The 20,506-nt window shown below is 33.1% G+C and overlaps 2 protein-coding genes across 2 annotated transcripts; both read left to right on the top strand.

Moving 5' to 3' along the window:
• The first annotated feature begins 10,937 nt into the window (after window positions 1-10,937).
• On the top strand, window positions 10,938-12,461 carry LOC110791244 (uncharacterized). The gene is made up of 2 exons (XM_021995991.2): window positions 10,938-12,166; window positions 12,294-12,461. The coding sequence occupies exon 1, from the start codon at window positions 11,165-11,167 to the stop codon at window positions 12,164-12,166; it is 1,002 nt and encodes a 333-aa protein (XP_021851683.1). The 5' UTR covers window positions 10,938-11,164; the 3' UTR covers window positions 12,294-12,461.
• Window positions 12,462-14,738: 2,277 nt separating this feature from the next.
• Window positions 14,739-19,470, top strand: LOC110791260 (probable WRKY transcription factor 41). The gene is made up of 3 exons (XM_021996015.2): window positions 14,739-15,443; window positions 15,601-15,720; window positions 18,642-19,470. The coding sequence occupies exons 1-3, from the start codon at window positions 15,121-15,123 to the stop codon at window positions 19,216-19,218; spliced, it is 1,020 nt and encodes a 339-aa protein (XP_021851707.2). The 5' UTR covers window positions 14,739-15,120; the 3' UTR covers window positions 19,219-19,470.
• Window positions 19,471-20,506: the final 1,036 nt, after the last annotated feature.

Here is a 20,506-nt window from a genome sequence, read left to right as displayed (position 1 = left end):
ATTTCATTTCAATTACCCAATTTGAAAATTAAATTTTATATTTAAACATAGTATATAATCTGAAAATATAATTTAATCATAATAGATTATAATCTATATTCAAGGAGCATGAATTAAATTAATAAAAATTCATTAAAACCCTAACTTAAACGTAGTTAACAAATCTGAAAATAATTAAATTAATTTCAACAACATATAATCTGAAATTTCATAACTTAATCATAAAAATCATAAATTTAATTCAAGAAACATAAATTAAATTAATAAACATAATTAAAATAATTAGTTACTTAGGGTTTAAGAAATAACCAAAAAGGAGAGAGAAGGGTGGCTGGCCGGCGGTAGGGACGACGACAGCACAGTCGGCGGCGGACGGGGCACGGTTGGCTGGTGGTGCAGCGGCAGCGTGTACTGGTAGTGGTGGCGTGAATGGAGAACCCTCAAAAGAGGAGCGAGTTCTTGTGCGCAAGGGAGAAGGGTCCTCAGCCGGTGAGTTGGGCGGCGCGACGGCAGGGCACGTCGGCGCGGTAGTCAGATGCGGTCGGCGGTGGTCGTGCGGTGGAGGAGGTTGGTTGTGCGAAGGGGCAAGAAGAAGGGTTGTAGGTTCACGTGAAAGAGAGGAAAGAACGTGAAGAGGAAGGAGGGAGTTGCGACAGTGAGGGTTGTGTGGTTGGTGGCTGCGCAGCACGCAGGTGGTCAGCCGCGGTTGTGGAGGGCGGTCAGTGGTGGCTGAGCAGCAGATTGGGGGCAGCGTGAGGGAGAAGGGGAGAGATCAGTTTTGGGTTTTCACGTGAGTTTGCAAGGGGAAGGGTTTTGCTTGAGTTTTACGTGAAATAGAAGAAGGGAGGAAGGAAGGAGTTTTGGGCTTATTATGATGGGCTTCACCAGATTGGGCTAGCATTAGGATTGAGTTGTTTGAATTCAAAAAAAAAGAAATGGTTATGATTGTTTTTCCAAATTCAATCGAACGTGTTTTCGTAATTCAAATTCTTTTCAACGTAAAATTCTAAAATTATTCTTGATTGCACAATTGCTAAAATATTTAGAATATCTTTAAATAAATTAAATATACATTAAATATATAAACATAATAAAGTTCAAAATCGTTAAATATTTAGAACGTACTTAAAATAAAATAAATATGCGTTAATTATATATTTATTACTTAAAATTCATAAATTCTATTTAAATATAAATAATATACGTTAAAATATATTAATAAAATTTATAAATTTACGGGGGATTACAATCTACCCCTCTTAAAAGAAGTTTCGTCCCGAAACTTGACACAAAATTTCCCACATTTTCCCCAAAAGCTTTTAACTTATTCTTACTAGAGAAGTACTTGTGCCACCTATATGCACTCTTTTGCCAACTCAAAGCTATTTGTGTTACTCATGAACACCTTTTCTTATGCGGAGAATCTATTTGCTTTGCATAAACTTGTAAAATTTGCTAAAATGAGCATAAAAATGCATAAAAATGACATAAAATAGGTAAAAGCGCGAATTTCTATCGCAATCTACCCCCTTAAAGAAAACGAGTTACGCCCTCGTAACTCACCTCAGGGAATAGCTAACTAAAATTCTCTTTCGATGAATTCTACCTCAAAATTCCTATTTCACTAAAACTACTCACTTTAGACTTTTCACAACAGATGACGAAACAAAAGAACAAGTCACCACGAATTAAATAATGCTTGACTTGCGCGGAGTTAATAGAAAAGTACCAGAATCCATATCGGCAGATCGTTCATCCTCATTCTGATTCATCATGTACAACTTTCCTGGAGCCTTATTCGGGTTGTTGTTATCGTTTGCAGGCTTATTATAGTATTCTTGACTGTTTTGTTCCCCTCCAGGCTTTGAATTTTGAGCTCCAGACTGGTTAAACTTCACTTGGTTTCCACCTCCATTACTATTTTGTTCCTTTCTGTGCTTAGTGAAGCACTCATACTCCCTATGTCCCCTTTTTTGACAATAGTTGCAGGTCACTAATTCTCCTTTGCAGGTCTTACCAGGGTGATTGTTACTGCACATCTTGCAATGATGCACTCTCTCAGATGAGTTTGAGTTGTTGTGGTGCCCCTGATTGTTTCCTCCTTGGAAATTTCCATTTCCACTCCCATTTCCGTTTCTATTCCTTTTAAAGTTCTCTTGGTTTCCCCCAATATTAAAATCTTTTCTCTTTTCCCCAATTACCACAGTTTTCTTTTCCCTTCTAGACTGCAGACCATAAATATGAGCAGCTCTCCCGTACACTATGTCTAAGGATGTAAATGTTTCTCCACCTAATCCCAGTTGAATTTCATCAGTCAATCCTTGCTCAAACCTTTGAGCCTTTAATTCCTCAGTAGCTACCACCTCAGGTGCAAACCTCGACAAAGCTATAAACTTTCTATAGTATTCAGCAATAGTCATATTCCCCATCCTAAGGTTGATAAACTCCTGCGCTTTCTGCTTTCTCATAAAAGGAGGATAGAACTTCCCCCTCAAGGCAACTATGAATGAATTCCAATTGAATCCCTCAACAGCACTTAGTCTATTTCCATTTTCCTTCCACCAAAGGTCGGCCTCATCTTTCAGATAAAGGACAGCTTGACTTACTCACATACTCACAGGGCAACTCACAGCCTCAAATAGTTTCTCAAACTCCCTAATCCAGTTTTCCAGGAAGGTTGGGTCTGCTTGCCCATTGAAATACGGTGGCTTAACCTTAGAAAGTCTTTCAAACATTTCCCCTGCAGAATCGGGGCGCTCAGTTCTCTCATGGGTTAGCTTTTCCGCCAAGAGGCGAATCGCAGCAGCTAGATCATTGTTGTTGGCCATTCTAGAACGCGACCTGCAATTAGTATACTCTATTTTAGGTTTGAAACACCACTTATACATTATCCCATACAATTTAATACTTGACCATAAAGATCGCCTCAACCAACAATGTTCACGTTAATACACATCATTTACGAAGGCACGACAATCGTTTACGAAGGTGCAACGATCGTCTACAAGATGCAATAATCATTGGAAAATAATCATCCTCAATAATTCACGAAAGACATTTACACACTACACACAAGGCATAACATTTTGAATCATATTGGTCATGAGGGTCTAGATTGACCCTCACTTCCTTTATGTCTTCAAATCATTTAATATTTTTGTGGCAATTGAATTGATCCACAATTCACACTGAGTATGCAACCAATAGGAAGATTAATCCACGACGTACTACCTAGAGGTTGGGGTATTATGGAATCCTCAAAATAGAATAAAGAACAATTCCTTGAAAACTTTAACTTTTATTGCTAATTCCATAGAGGTTTATTACATCCTTGAAAATAATAAAGAATATTTCAAACTTCAATAAACTTAAACCTTAAACAGTTGTAGCTTTGCTACTTATTCTTTAAAACATAAAGGAGCTAATTAACTATTTATGACTTCAAAATATTTGTGGCCTCTTGCCTATCCATTGCCCTTGAAACTTGCGGAGTGAAATTTAGATCTCAAGATTATCGAACTCTTCTTCAGGGTCTTCATCGGGGTCTTCCTCAGGGTTTGCATCTTCACCCATGTCTTCATCTTGATTAGGCTCACTTGCCATCTCCTGTTCACTTTCGAGCTCTGCATCCGAATCACTAGAGATCTCAATGGTTGGCTCATGAGCCGCTGGGTTAGGATTCTCTGCCTCAACACCTACATTCTCATTCTCCACAGCTACATCATTTTCCTCTAGGTCATTATTTACACTAATTCCCATAGGTTCTTCTGTAACTGAATCCCCAACATGACTTCCTACGATTTTACCGTCTCTAAACCCACTTTCTGCCGCTTCAATAACGGTGGTCAGAATTTCTGAATCATATTTCCATCTACCATCCCAAGTTCCATACTTGGCCAAGTTTGGAGTTCCATTATCAGAATGCATGTCTTTAAACTTTTCCTTGAGTTCTAGGTATGGAAATTTGTTAGGTAAGCAATTAATGATAGTGGCTGCTATGATATCCTTTCTCATTAAGATAGGTTGCCCTTGAACTTTAGCATAATATTCACATCCAAACATGATTTTCTTCACGTAAATATCTGGGGTTTCTATATCAAGTTTCTCGAAGGATCCTATGTTGGTATACTTGGAAAGAAACATTTTATTCCTGAAATAAACAATTCAAGGTCTCACTAACGATTTTCCAGCCAAAACATAAACAAGGTTCAATGATCAATAAGTTTGGTGGAATCAAACAATTCTGTATGCACATGTAAATGTAACACTTAAACAATTAGCACACGCACGTACATAACAATCAATTTCTAATGCTAGCGTTGACTAGCCACTAATGCACATATAATTCTATCTTATATGCCCTTCTTATACTACCCATCTCTCATAAGCTAAAGCATTGGAATAATTTAAATAACAAGGTAAAAGGACGCTAATATAAGAAAATTATAACATAGAATAATAACATAAATAAAAATATAAAATAAATAAAGTAAAATAAATTAAGGAAATGCGTAGCGAATAAATTAGAAAATAAAGTTATTAATTCGAAAAAGATTTATATTTTCTAATAACGAATTCTAACTCTTGAAACAACTAAAAAAAAAATGTACTCATTTTTTTTTTTTTTTTTTTTTTTTTTGAATAATAAATAATAAGAAAAATAAAAATGTCGAAAGTATCACTTTAACTTTAATAATAATTTGATTTTGAACTTAATTAAGAAATATTATGTACTTTTAAACAGGATAAAAGGAAAATCGGCCCCCCAAAAAAAAGTACCAATTTTTGAACACTATAATCCGTAGAAGCTCGATTTTTTTAAGAAATTTATTTTAAATAACTAGATAGTTAGGCGCCTAAAAATTTATTAAAGTAAAACCTTAGCTTCTAGATACCACTTTGTAACACCCCGACAATTCTCTCTTTTCTAAAATAATCTTTTAATATAAAACGTAGAGAATTATCAAGGCATTATCGCCCGTGTGAAAACGTAACGGCTTATTCAGAATTTTGCAGCGGAAAACATAAAACTAACTTTAGGTTTATAAATAATCTATTACAGATTTAGTCCCCAAAAATCATCCAGCGAAAATAAGGAAATATAAATAGTACGACAAGTTTAAAGTCCCAATTAACAAACCCAATTTAACTTAGCAAATCAAAACTAAATACAAGCTCTCTATTCCCGATCCCAATGATGTAACATCTTCAAACCTGCAGATGGACACTGCTTATTGATCCTTAGAGACTGCTCACCAAAGATTGGGTCATCACAGGATCAATAAGGCATAGCCATGATCAACATGCACAAGCAAAAGCACGTAATCAGCAAAGCTGAGTACTACATACTAAATCAATAATAATCCTAACATGATTCTATTAAACGAACAATCCTAACATGGTACTAAATAAAACATAAGCAAGGATAATCAAGATATATTGACTTGAAAACTATATTTGACTGAACTAGACCTTTGTATCATTAACATTATTTTAATTGAAATAGTCAATGGACTGAGTTGTCTACTAGAAACTTCTTCTTCTTCACTAAGGAAGACGAGGTACGGGCGCGACTCCGTAAACCCCAATGACCTGCGATATCGAGGGACTTTTGAATAAAATAGAACCGGTGATCAATCCGGCCCCAGAAAAAGCCATAGGCTACCCATGACCCCAACTCCTGATTGTCCGTCACTTTAGACGTGCACAGTCTAAAGCTATTGCTACTCATGTTCACTTTACATGACTTAACTTTTAATACTTGGTTATGACTCATCAAACATAAATATTATATTCAACAAGTAAACACAACTTCTTTTATCTTTGAATTAAGCAAGTGATCACAGAGATGTCACACAAGACTTATTCCAATTAATTCAACCTTTCCTTTAATACTGATCAACCCCTCTATATGGGTATAAGGTTTCAACTTACTAAACAAGGTCCTCGGCCCTTATAAAGTAGTGAAAAGCTAAAAGGGAACAATAAACAATCGATCTGAATCAATATATATAAATAATAATCTAATGTTCCCAACCAACATGTTCGCATCAATCATCCATACCAACATGCTATAATTCTCATAACGAAATATATATGCTTAACATGTCCACCCAACAATATTAAACATGCACTTTCAACATAACCTAGTTCATCAACAATTTCAACATAACCAAGTTCCTTAATCATTTCGACATAACGAAGTTCATGAATCATTTCAATATGGTTTCAACAAATCACACTCATTCCAAGCACACAGGTATGTACGTACCTTGTGTAAACAAACTGATAGGCCACTTTAACGAATTCAAAAGTCGCCTACAAAGAATTCTCCGCCTAAAAACAACCAATAAAATTCCCCAATCAATATCCAACAATTTACAGCAATACTAAAGTACTCCAATACACCCTAAACATATTTTGAACCATCCCCAATATCGAAACTTAACTAAATAACCTCCAAGCATAATAACTATTAAACTAATGATCCCAAATCGTTCTAAACTCCAATAAAACATCCCTTTTAAAATTTCCAGCAATATGAAATAATTTCAAACGTCCACAAAACATACTCAACGTTTTTAAAATCATAAAAATAATAGCTTTAATAACTTATAATCATTCTACCATGATTTTAGAACATTAAAACCTTAAAAATCCACGCTTTAATAAATAAAATCATGATTTCATTTCAATTACCCAATTTGAAAATTAAATTTTATATTTAAACATAGTATATAATCTGAAAATATAATTTAATCATAATAGATTATAATCTATATTCAAGGAGCATGAATTAAATTAATAAAAATTCATTAAAACCCTAACTTAAACGTAGTTAACAAATCTGAAAATAATTAAATTAATTTCAACAACATATAATCTGAAATTTCATAACTTAATCATAAAAATCATAAATTTAATTCAAGAAACATAAATTAAATTAATAAACATAATTAAAATAATTAGTTACTTAGGGTTTAAGAAATAACCAAAAAGGAGAGAGAAGGGTGGCTGGCCGGCGGTAGGGACGACGACAGCACAGTCGGCGGCGGACGGGGCACGGTTGGCTGGTGGTGCAGCGGCAGCGTGTACTGGTAGTGGTGGCGTGAATGGAGAACCCTCAAAAGAGGAGCGAGTTCTTGTGCGCAAGGGAGAAGGGTCCTCAGCCGGTGAGTTGGGCGGCGCGACGGCAGGGCACGTCGGCGCGGTAGTCAGATGCGGTCGGCGGTGGTCGTGCGGTGGAGGAGGTTGGTTGTGCGAAGGGGCAAGAAGAAGGGTTGTAGGTTCACGTGAAAGAGAGGAAAGAACGTGAAGAGGAAGGAGGGAGTTGCGACAGTGAGGGTTGTGTGGTTGGTGGCTGCGCAGCACGCAGGTGGTCAGCCGCGGTTGTGGAGGGCGGTCAGTGGTGGCTGAGCAGCAGATTGGAGGCAGCGTGAGGGAGAAGGGGAGAGATCAGTTTTGGGTTTTCACGTGAGTTTGCAAGGGGAAGGGTTTTGCTTGAGTTTTACGTGAAATAGAAGAAGGGAGGAAGGAAGGAGTTTTGGGCTTATTATGATGGGCTTCACCAGATTGGGCTAGCATTAGGATTGAGTTGTTTGAATTCAAAAAAAAAGAAATGGTTATGATTGTTTTTCCAAATTCAATCGAACGTGTTTTCGTAATTCAAATTCTTTTCAACGTAAAATTCTAAAATTATTCTTGATTGCACAATTGCTAAAATATTTAGAATATCTTTAAATAAATTAAATATACATTAAATATATAAACATAATAAAGTTCAAAATCGTTAAATATTTAGAACGTACTTAAAATAAAATAAATATGCGTTAATTATATATTTATTACTTAAAATTCATAAATTCTATTTAAATATAAATAATATACGTTAAAATATATTAATAAAATTTATAAATTTACGGGGGATTACAGTTTTAGTTATGTATTTTTGATTTTCAGATAACGAATTTCAGAGTTTTAGTAAGATTCAAAATTAAGCATTGAAAATAAGTAGTTAAGCAATTGAATTAATTAGTTAAAAATGAAACTAATAAGTTAAGCTTCAGAACCAATTAGTTAAGCAATTTAATAAATTTGTTAAGTAATATGTAACATATTAGTTAAACCGTGCAACTAATTAGTGAAGCATTGAAACCAATTAGTGAACACTGGAAGCAATTAGTTATGCACTGGATTTAATTAAGTTAACCACTGGAAATAATTAGTTAAGTTTGAGATTCAATTAGTTAAGCAACGAAACTAATTAGTTATGCAACGAAATCAATTAGTTAAGCAATGAACCAATTAGTTAAGCACTGAAACCAATTAGTTAAGCATTGCAACTAATTAGTTTAGATTTTGGAAGTTTTAGTTAAAAATTGTAATGTTTAGTTAAGAATTGTCGTGTTTTAGTTAAGCCTGAAATTCAATTAGTTAAGCAATAAAATTTATTAGTTAAGCAATGAATAAATTAGTTAAGCAATTAAATCAATTAGTTAAGCACTGGAATATTAGTTAAGCAATTAAATTAATTAGTTAAGCTTGAAATTCAATTAGTTAAGCCTGAAATTCAATTAGTCGCAGTGGAATAAACTAGTGAAGCTTGAAATTCAATTAGTTAAGCAATGTAGACAATTAGTTAAACAATAAAATCAATTAGTTAAGTATTGGAATCAATTAGTTAAGCTACGGAATCAATTAGTTACGCAATGGAACCAATTAGTTTCGCAATGAAACCAATTAGTTAAGCTTGGAATTCAATTAGTTAAGCCTGAAATTCAATTAGTTAAGCCTGAAATTCAATTAGTTAACCAATTGAATCAAGTAGTTAAGCACTGAAATCAAGTAGTTAAGCTATTGAACCTATTAGTTAAGCAATATAACCAATTTGTTAAGCAATGAAACCAAATAGTTAAACAATGAGACTAATTAGTTAAGATATATGAGTTTTAGTTAATAATAATTTTGTTTAAAATTCATAACTATTTTTCTTTATACCTTAACCATTTTGTTACGTTATATGAGTTAGTACCAAAGAAAAAAAACCCTCAACTAATTCATATAAAATCTCAACTATTTGCCTTATAATTGTAACTTGTGCTGTTGAATAATTTAGTAAATAAACAAAAGCTAAGCAAACTACCGAAACAACCAAATTCATCAGAAAAAATTGCCCAAAAACGCATACTACTCAAAAATTCAACATAAGTACTGAATTTGGGTTTATTTCAACACAAATGGATCCGATATTTTTGCCAAAAAACAAAAAAACGATTCTAAAATTAGACATAAGTATTGATTTCAGGTTATTTCAACACAAAATGATCAGAAAATTTGCCAAAAATAAATGCAAACTCTAAAATTTGACATGAGTAATGAATTCGGGTTATATAGACTCGCATCCTTTGACAGGAGAGCTTCCATGTTAAACTATAACAAAATCAATACAATTTTTAGCTAAACTATAACTAAATTAATAAAAAAGATAACTAAATAAAACAAAACTATAACTAATTAATACAATTTTTAACTAAATAAAACAAAACTATAAGTCTATAACTAAATCAATAAAAATTTTAACTAAATAAAACAAAATTATAACTAAACCAATACAATTTTTAACTAAATAAAACAAAACTACGGGATCAACGCAATAGAAATAAGACAATGAGACATGTGGTGTTGAAACCCCCTGATTACACACTAGAACTTCAATGGCCTTGCAGCTTCGAATCGCCTCCTTCACTTCTTCGAGAATAAAGGTTGCTAGGGTTCAGGAGGGGCGGCGACGAGGAGGTGACGGCCACATTCTTCGATCTACAAAAGGAAGAGAGACGGGCATCACCGGCAGCGAGAGAGAGCAGAGTTTCAAAAACCTAAATCAACGATCATATCTTTGCATACCGCCGAGGTTAAGGAGGGAGATTGCCGAGTTTCAAAAACCTAAAACGCAAATTCAACAAAATCGAAGGAAAAAACCCAAAGAATCTAAAACCTCAAACGGAATCCATGGTCGCGCATCCATGGTCGGCGGAGACAGTCGGAATCCAAGGTCTCGCATCTTGCAATGGCGGCGAGAAGAGAAGAGAGAATGAAGGTGGCTATGGTTTTGGAGGGACGACGAGAGTGTTGGAGGAGAGAGAGAGGGGGAAAGAGGGGTTAGGGTTTGGGGTTGCAGAGAGGTTAGGATTTTGTGTGGGAGAGAGAAGGATGAGAGGAGAGCGTTTCCAGAAAATGAGAGGAGAGAGAAATTTCTTCTACTTATGTCGCGCGTGAGGCCACGCGCGCGTGGTTTCACACCAAGTCTTTTCTACACGCGCCTGTAAGGCGGTCTTACCGAAAAGTTGCTGTCAGATTTTTGTTGTTAAATTCTATATTCGTCGGAAAAGCGCAGACTATTGTCTTAGGTATTATACTCGTATATACAAGATTGACGTTTATTATTACTTGTATGTTTTGTATAGGTTAGTTTTGATTTCTATTGTAAATGTCCTATAACTTTTTGTTAATAAACTAATTTTTACCTTTAAAAAAATAATTTGGTATTGTATTTTTCGATGTATATGTTAGTTTTGATTTCTATTGTAAATGTCCTATAACTTTTTGTTAATAAACTAATTTTTAGCTTTAAAAAAATAATTTGGTATTGTATTTTTTGAGCTCCGCCTAGTCAATCTCCATTGTTGGCGAGCAAAGCATATCAAGGGATATTTTTGTATATTTTCAAAAATATCATCTAAATATTAAATATACAATTCCTTTCTATAAATATACATTGTAAATTTTAGATTGTATATTTGTTTATTATAATATTTAAAATATTTATCAAACACCATCTATAAAATGTCACTTTGCAATTAAAAATTATCAATTATTCTATGCATGAAATTGGTTTTCCATTTGAGGCCTAGTGAAGTCTGCTTCAGAGTTCGGGAAAGTGTTAATTCTTAAATAATTTCACATTCTCTCTTTCTCTCTCATCTCTCCAACTCTTTTATTGTATTTTATACAATTCTCTCTCTTGAACACCAAAAATTATTGTTCTGTATGATATAGAGTACATGTTTTTTTTTGGTTTCAAAGCAATGCTATGTTATTGCAACATTGAGTGCTAGTAACAGTGTAACAGCAACTTTTATTATTATTTCAGGTAACACCGGAAAAAATGGTTGTGGAAAAGAGAGGGGAATTGAAGAATAGGATAATAGTAGGGGGAGTGCTGACTGGGAACAATAAGCATAGCGATTATCGATGTATGCCATCTCGTAATTGGGAAATTGGTTACTCTGTTTTGGATCTCAACACTGGTGAAGTCTCATCACTTCCTAGTATCGAGCTAGATTATGGTTCCATGCCTCCCATGGCTGCTGTGGGATCTCGACTTTATACTTTTGAGGATGGCGAATCAGTCAAACCAAAACCAACACCAAAAACTAAGAAAGGTAAGATGAAGATGAAGATGAAGATGAAGATGAAGATGAAGATGAACCAGAATCAGCAACAGGAACAGGGCTTATCTTCATCTCATTTCTTAGATCTGACCAAACCTCAAAAAGGTTGGAGACTAGCCGCCGCTGGGGTCGATCCGTCGCAGCCAATGGGTGTCATCGCATTTGGTGGGAAGATGTATGTTTTTACAAACACTCAATTATCTTTTATTTGCGAGGTTTTCGATCCTCAACATAATCAGTGGCGTCGCTTAAAGCCGCCTCCATTTCCACCGTCACCCGGTGGTGGGGACGGGGACGGGGATGGGGATGAGGATGAAGATGGGCCCATAGCAACTCCTCCAGTTATGTTGGATTCCAAAAATAACAGAATAATTATGTGCTTCAACAATATCTCAACAATGTATGCCTACTATCCTTGTGAGGATCAATGGCGGTGTGTGGTTGAGGGGTTTAGAGGATGGTTTAGAGGAACAGAGCACTTGACTATGGCAGACGATGGGGTTATCTATGTTTATACTCCCAGAAGGAATGCATTATTTAGTGCTTATGATACAGTCAACAAAGAATGGTTGCTCGTTTCCTTATCAACCTTTGTTCATGTTGTCCAATTCAAAGTCAAAATAAATGACTCTAAAGAGGTGCTTGTCACTCCACTTTCTTCCCAATACTATCATCTCCAATCTCGCTGCTCTGCTTTTTGTTACCTCCCTGTCTAGGTAAGCTAAGCTCATCGTTTAATTTGTTATCTTTGAGTTATTGTAACAAAAAAAGTGACCAAGTGCAAATTCAAACGTGTATACTTACCTCTTACAGTCTTACTAACTGTAAAAATCTGTAAATCAGGTACTGGCTTCTTCCATTGGAGTAAAACAACACAGAGAAGATATGAGAGAGAAAGACAGGGACGACAAAAGACGAAACAAACTTTCTGTTATTATCAATTTATCAGATTAATTAATTAACTACTTCCTTTATTCTTATTTATATGACACCGTTGGGGTTTTGATACTATTCACACAAGCTCTTTTGATTTCAATTTGTGATTTATATTTAAGAAAAAACATAGTCGTGTGGGGTCTTGTTTGATTCGTGTCAATAAATATTTTTTAATATCAATTTTTTATATTTTTCTTATCCGTAATTGAAGATATTAATGTTTGAAGATATCAATTTTTTATATTTTTCTTATCCGTAATATGTTTGAAATCGTACATTGACAAACGTAACTAAATAATTGTGTCATACTCCGTATAAATAAAAACAGATGAAAAATTACAGAAGTATTTCCTTTTATACGCAAGGAATAATTACACTAAATACAAAAGTTAACAAACTAATTGTTACTCTTGGAAAGCAAGAAGAACTCAATCCAAATATTTCATACAAACAACAAAAGTTTGGAGGACAAATGCTTTAAATGAAATCAGAAATTTGCTGCTTGTAGTTGTGCGGCCAAGTGAAAGTCTTTAAAAGTAATCAATCTGGATTACGGAAGATAAATTAAAATTCAGTTTTAATTAGTCAAAAAATAATAAGAATCTATTTACATGAAAATTATGAGGTGTTGTTAATATTCAAATGGAGTACTGAGTACTCCACGTAAAATTTCATTCTATTCTAATAAACATACTCCCCCTATAGCTAAATAGTTAATTACAATTAGGCCCTGTTCTTTAGAGCTGAACTTAATTTAACTTAACAGAATATTACCGAAATAAATAATAAATAATAAATAATAACTAGTTAGTTACGGAGTACAAAATAATAATATAAAATGTTAATTAATAACTAAATAATAATTAATAATTAATAACTAAATAAATATATAATAAATAATAATAATACGTAATTGATTACTAAATAATTATAATAAATAATAATAATAATAAATTATATTCATTAATAATAAATAATTAGTTATAAATAATAATAATAATAATAATAATAATAATAATAATAATAATAATATAAATATAAATGATAGTAATATAATATAAATAATAATATAAGTAAAATTGAATTATTATTATTATTATTATTATTATTATTATTATTATTATTATTAAGTTAAATTGAATTGAATTAAACTGAACTGAAATGAATGCTCCTGAACTGAACTGAACTGAACTGAATACTCCTGAACTGAATTGAACTGCCAAATAAGTCCTGAAACTGAAATTAAGCCAAAAAGAACAGGGCCTTACAGTTTTATTTATTTATTAATTTTAGAATAGGTAATCCCTAATCCAGAGATCATTCCCAACTGAATAGGTCCTTTTCGATGCTGATTGGTTTCTCGATCATATTGACTCAATATCTATTTAATAAACTCAAGTCTTACATAGTTACATCATCAATTTGATGGTGTGGCATGTTCACACTTATAAATCAAGCCAACGCGTTTAAACCTTAGTGGGCTTGGTTAACGGGAATATAAAAGTAACACCACAATAGAAAATAAAGTAACACCAGATATACGAGGAACATCTAACATGACACTGCAATAAAACAAGAAAAGTAACAACAAATACAATGTATAAATAACACAAGCATATAAAGTCAAGTAACACTAGTCAATAACCCTCTTCATAGTAAATGCATGCGAATGAATTGTGCGCGCGCGTCACACCGTCAAGTTAATGGTGTGGCTGATCATACAAAATACGCGCTGATTTAATAATTGTATTGAAAATTATTCTATTATTTCTAAAAATATTATTATTTATAAACGTCTTTTTCAAGTTTTTTTCTTCTTTTTATCATATCTTCTACCGAGAACAAAAAGAACAACCACCTTCCAATTGTTAAACTAAAATAAAGGATATGACATGTTTTCTTTGACTCAAAAAATAATACGGAGTACTCCGTAACACGAAGTATTTAGTAACATAAGTTAAGTTTAGTAGAAAAAAAAATCAATAAAACTTTCTAACTTCAATGAATCATTAGATAATTCAGTTAAGTTCAGACATTTTTAACAACAAATAAGTTTATTTACAAAATAAGTTTTTTTTTCCAGATAAAATAAATTCTGTTAAATTCAGATAATATAAATTCAAACAAAAATAGTCAAATTATTATTATTTTAATTATTTTACTCTATATTATAATTATTTTAATTATATTGGAAAGGAGCTAATATGTTGTTTATGGGTATGGTTAGTGGTCCGTACATGCTAAATCACCATTGAGATGAAAGTATACCTTCCAGTGTTATTAATTTAGTAATGAGAAATGAGTAAATGACAAAAGCACTCGTTTTCAAAGTCAAAACTCAAACACTACCCTTTCTCCCTTTAAACTCATCCTCTCTCCTCCCTAATCCCTATATATCTTCTCTCCTTATCTCCCATTTTTCACTTAATTAAAACTCACACAATTTTCTCGATCTCCTCTTTCTTACATACTTCTTCTTTCACTCAAATCCTTAGCCTTTCTAAGCAATTTCTTGTGCATTTCCTTCAAATTAAAACCTCATCAAATCTTAGTTATATATATTACCCTTTTTATTTTAATTTTTATATACTCATGTTTGTGAAAATTGCTTATTCCCTCTTTCCAAACATTCCCTAGCATTATACATTTTTTTTCTAAACTCTCCTTAATAATTGTTCATAAAAAAACCTCCCTCTTTTTTGTTGAAAAATTTCATTTGGTTCGAGTTTTTGAGATGGAAGAGGTGATGGGTTTTGATAGAAGTGCTCATTTGATCAATGAGTTACTTCAAGGAATGGAATTTGCAAAGGAATTGCGAAACCGGATTATGAACCCAGAAAATAAAGGTTGTTTAAGTGATGATAATGATGATCAAGTAGCCCTTAATAATTCATTACTAGAAAAAATGTTATCATCATTTGATAAAACCATCACAATTGCCAAGTTGCTCCATATTCAACTCCCACTGCACCCATCTGAATCCCCTCATTCTTTGACCATTAGTAGCCCCATAAGTGAAAACTCTCACCCTGATGATTCTCCTCCTTCTAAGAGAAGGTAAATTATTAATCTTTATTGCCGTAAAGATCTGAGATCAAAATCCGTCTATTTTTTTTTTCAATATTTACGAGTAATTTTTATATTTAAGTTTATATCATTATATGATTAAATAAACATACTACATAGTCCGTACTAAGGTGAATTTTTGATGCAGGAGAGTAATGATGAGAAAGTGGACAAAGATTGTGAAGATGAGCTCAGAAAGAGGTGTTGAAGATGGGTTTAGTTGGAGAAAATATGGACAGAAAGACATCCTTGGAGCTAAATTTCCCAGGTCAGAAATCTGAGATTAAAATACCCTATTATGTTGATATAATGACATTAATTAACTAATAATTACATGTTCTAAAGTTTAGAATCAAATGTATGGTAAAATCACACATTAATCAATGTAATTAATATACTTTTATTTAACTTATTATTTTTACTCCGTATTTATTTAGTTTTAACTTTTAAGTAGACTAGCTAGGTAATATAATATACGGAGTACTTCGTATGTATGAGTAGGAGTATATGTTAGTGAAAGGGAAAAAACACGTGGGGTTTTTGGTATGAATGCAATATCCAAAATCATTGTAGGAGTACTCCGTTTAAAGTAAATTGTGTTTTGATTAATTGGAAGGGGACTGAGATTGAAGTTAATTTGTAGTTCCCACTTTGGTAAAACCAATAATTGCAAACCACTTCATGTCTTCATTGTTCATACCACTGCACAATTGTCATTGGTCATTGGTCATTGGTCATTGGTCAATGGAATGACTGTTGATTGTGATTTGTGGACTAGTATACCAATTTTTATTTTAGTTTATCTCAGATTTATGATTGGTTTGAAATTGTATTAATATGGAGTATAACATACTCCCTCCGTCCCTTAATACTTGCACCTCTTTTCTTTTCGGGCCGTCCCTTAATACTTGCACCGCTTTTATAAATGAAAATCTTTATTAATATTATATTATTTCTCACACTTACTTACTACACCACCTACACCCTATTTCCTACAAAAAATCATTTAAAAATCAATACCCCTCACTCACCACTCCCCACCCCTTACACATTTCCCACTAACTATATTAAAAAAATACCCACTATCAACAAACACCCATTAAATTAATAAGTCAATTCAAATATCTTAAACTCCGCACCGGTCAAACCGGTGCGAGTATTAAGGGACGGAGGGAGTAGTAAAATACTGAGCACGTAACAATAACAATAGTGAATACGCAAGTTAATACGTTATACTCCCTCCGTCCCTTAATACTCGATATGTTTTGACTTTTTGCACTATTCACATAATTCACTTTGACCCTATTTTATTTATAGTATATGAAAACGAATGTTAATAATATAATATATTGTTGGCTTCATCTTAATATATGCTTTCAAAATATTAATACTTTTATAAGTTTTTATAATATTTAGTTAAAGAAATTGGTGGTCAAAATTGTGCATTGGCAAACGTGTCCAGTTAAAACAGGTCAAGTATTAAAGAACAGAGGGAGTATAAATCAGTGAAAAGCCATTTCGGTTATTAAAAATAACCAGGCAAAAATGTGTTGCAAGAGACGTAAGAATGTAAGATGCAGGTTTTTATGATTTTGATTTTCATTTAGCAAAAGTCAGCAAGTTGATAAACTCAGACGGGGTACTCCGTACTAGCTAGTAGGAGTATTATTTGGTTTGTCGGAGTGTTGTTGGATCTGAGTTCTAGAAAGAACCCAATATCACCTTTGAATGTTACATATTGTAGGGCCATATGTATTTATAGACTTTCTAGGAAACTCCAAAATTTAGATTAGGAATTTAGGATATTACTTTCTTTCTTTTTTTTTTTGTTTTTTTTTTTTTGTGTGTGCGCAAATCAATCAATAGAAAATGTGAAAATTTATTTGCCCCCAACCCTTTTTGTGCTATGTCAGTGATTTTTAGCGAAAACCATGAATAAAAAATGTATTTTATGTGAGATTAAATTGTTATAACCGTTATCATTTTTAGTACTTGAACAATTTTCAGTAAAAATTTCACCAAACCTACTAAAGCATTAATTAAAACTTTATCAATTCTACAAATCTATACCTAGTATTTAAAAAGGGAAACCACACTTGATTAGATGACACGTGTCACCACATTTGATTAGATGACACGTGTCATCCATTCTTTTCTCCATCAATTTGGTTTTTTATTCTACTCTTTATTTATTGTTTGATATATTATACAACTCCAACTGCTTCTTTCACTTCATCTTCCTCTTACAACATCAATTTATCAATCTATTCATTCACCATCTTCCACTCCATCTTCCCGATTAACACTCAATATTAATACACTATTTAACTTTTAAATTTTACCTCTATTTAAATCATATATTCTCTTTAAAGTCACAAGCTCAATACAATTAGAACTTAAAAAAGATAGACTATATAACCTTTAAACAACCGCCAGTTCTTTAAACGGGCTCAAAAGCTAGTTAAAACGATAAACAAGGCAAACAAAAAGAAATAGAGGTATCCCAAACCTTTAAAATACTCACAATTAGAGTATTATGCTTAAGAATAGTGTTATGAGTCACAAAATGGTGAAATTCACTATTACTAAGAATATTTTTTTTCATTCCTTCCCTTTAGATGCTCTATGTTGCTTGTTCAAACAACCTAGGTTCAAGCCTTGTTAATTACATATTTTCCCAATTTCTTTTCTTTGTTTCACTTTCTCCTTTTCTGATTTTATTTTACGGACTAATTTCAATATCTTGGGGGACCGCGCACAGTCTAACAACTAGTAAAAAAAAAGTAGCTCTTTAACTCTTTAACTTTTACAAGTTGGAATATTTTAGTTAAAACTCTTTAACTTTTTCTACTCCGTAATATTGTTGTATCTCTTGAGATAAGGTTGGGTGGTAGCCTGGTAGGTGAACTTCAATTTCACAAATCCTAATCATCATTATTTGGACGGCAGTATTTTAATATAGCTTGTACTATGTTTGGCTATATTCATCATTTCATTGGCTTAGTCTTTACCGTACTTTTGTTACCTTACCATCATTAAGGTAACATCCACTTACCAGTTAGTTACCTTAGCAACATGCTTTCCAAATTTGATATTTTCAAAAATTTGCTTTTATCCTTTGAGTTCTAAACGTACATTCGATGTGTATTATCGTGACTAAAAGATTGGAAATGTGTTAAAATTATGCAGGGGATATTACAGATGCACTCATCGCCACACCAAAGGTTGTGCAGCAACAAAGCAAGTCCAACGTTCTGACGGAGATGAATCCATTTACCAAATCATGTATAGAGGAGAACATACTTGTTTCCAAGGAGCACAGGCCCAATTCGATGACATAATTCCAGCCCAAATGAAATCAGAACAACAACCACCTCCAAGCCCAAAAGAGCAAGAAGTGTATGTGGGCCTAAGCCCAGAAGGTGAACTTAAAGTAGAATCTGAGCAAGAACCTGAAAACCGTGCCCAATATTTTCGTTCCTTGTCATTTACCCCAGCAAATCTACAAGTGGTACAACCTGATCCTATTGAGAGCTACTTGATGAGCTATTGCTCGGATTTTGATTCACCAACAACCTCGGTGTCTAACTATCTTCAAGTGTTGCCATATAACCATATTGGTCTTACCGTAGAGACCTCGGGAACCGAGTTCACCGAAGCGGTTTCGGGTCCAAACTCGGTCACGAATTCACCCATGATGGATGACTTTGAGTTCCCCATAGAGGAGTTGCTTGATTTTGGTGGTAACTTCTCTTTTGAGCTTTGAACTATCTTTTGTCCATCTAATCCTACTCACCATTCACCACTTATCAGGTAGGTAGGAAGTTAAGAACCAAATGCGGCTTGTGCATGCATTATATTGGTTTAGTACGTACAATAGGGCCGGGGTTAATGTCTTAATTAATAGTCTATATATATATTACGAAGTACATGATTTTTCCACCTCGAGAAATCCGACACCTTGCGTGCGTGTTTTTTCCGATTACATTGTGAAGAAGATTGTTGAGGTGTTGTAGCATATAGACATATAGTTTGTAGAAACCTTGTGCTGTATTAATTACTATAGCCGCCTATTGTTAGGGAGTGTTTCAGGTTAACAAGTTTATGTTAAATTCTAGAGATGATCGAATGAATACATTCTTTATATACATTCTTTGTTCACAAATTTCAAATTTTGACCATTATTTGTGATTTATGGGTAAGAAAAATGGATTATTCTTGCGTGGATCTGGTCCACAATAATATTAGTGTGGACCCATAAATCAATAGATTTCTCTAGCACATTTTTTGCACTCATAATGACCTTTATTATTCATATAGTAACTATAATAAGTTAAACACCAAAATTCTTAAACATAGTAACCATTTTTTGAAGTATAGTAACCCTATGTTTTTTAAAAGCGAATTGTGACTTAAAATCACATTATTCAAGCATAACATGTATCAACGATACTAATTTGATATTTTTTTTCATAATAATCTTAATAAAATGTCAAAATAAATTAGGAACAAGTTGTTGACTTTAGTTTAAGGCAGGGTCACAATAAATTTAGTGTGGACCAAGTCCATTTAAGAATTGGTGAAGAAGAATATATAGTCGTGTGAGATCTTGTTTGATTCGTCTCGATTGTACTTTCGAAAAATCAATTTTTTATAATTTTTTACGATTACAAAATTAGAGATATTGATAACCTAACATTTACATTGCCAAACGTGAAAAGATAAATTGTTTCCATTATTTCGAAACAGAGGGAGTATACAATATTATAAAACATTCCATCTCAAACAAGTCTACACCGGCGGTAACGTAATTTATATTAAAAAAGATGATTCAAATCGTACACACCTCATGACATCCATTCAAGGTTGGATTCTCTACGAGTATATCCGGATGTTTATAAGCCATGATGATCAAGTAGGAGATAAACTTCCTTATTTTATTAGTAGCCTATAGGCCTTTGGATTACTAGGAAGAACAAAGTATTTAGTTAGCACAAATTCTTATTTACAAGGGTTGTACAATAAATATTGTACACCACATTAAAAGTTAACTC

This window comes from Spinacia oleracea, chromosome 2, assembly GCF_020520425.1.
Source record: "Spinacia oleracea cultivar Varoflay chromosome 2, BTI_SOV_V1, whole genome shotgun sequence".
NCBI classification, from domain to species: Eukaryota; Viridiplantae; Streptophyta; class Magnoliopsida; order Caryophyllales; family Amaranthaceae; genus Spinacia; species Spinacia oleracea.
Note: the sequence above shows the minus strand (reverse complement) of the source record. Positions and strands in the feature narration are given on the sequence as shown.

Excerpts from the sequence above, each read along its gene's own strand:
- LOC110791244 (XM_021995991.2), top strand. The coding sequence starts at position 11,165 with ATGGTTGTGGAAAAGAGAGGGGAATTGAAGAATAGGATAATAGTAGGG.
- LOC110791260 (XM_021996015.2), top strand. The coding sequence starts at position 15,121 with ATGGAAGAGGTGATGGGTTTTGATAGAAGTGCTCATTTGATCAATGAG. Across the intron at positions 15,444-15,600 it reads TCTCCTCCTTCTAAGAGAAG|GAGAGTAATGATGAGAAAGT; the intron begins GTAAATTATTAA and ends TTTTTGATGCAG. Across the intron at positions 15,721-18,641 it reads CTTGGAGCTAAATTTCCCAG|GGGATATTACAGATGCACTC; the intron begins GTCAGAAATCTG and ends AAAATTATGCAG.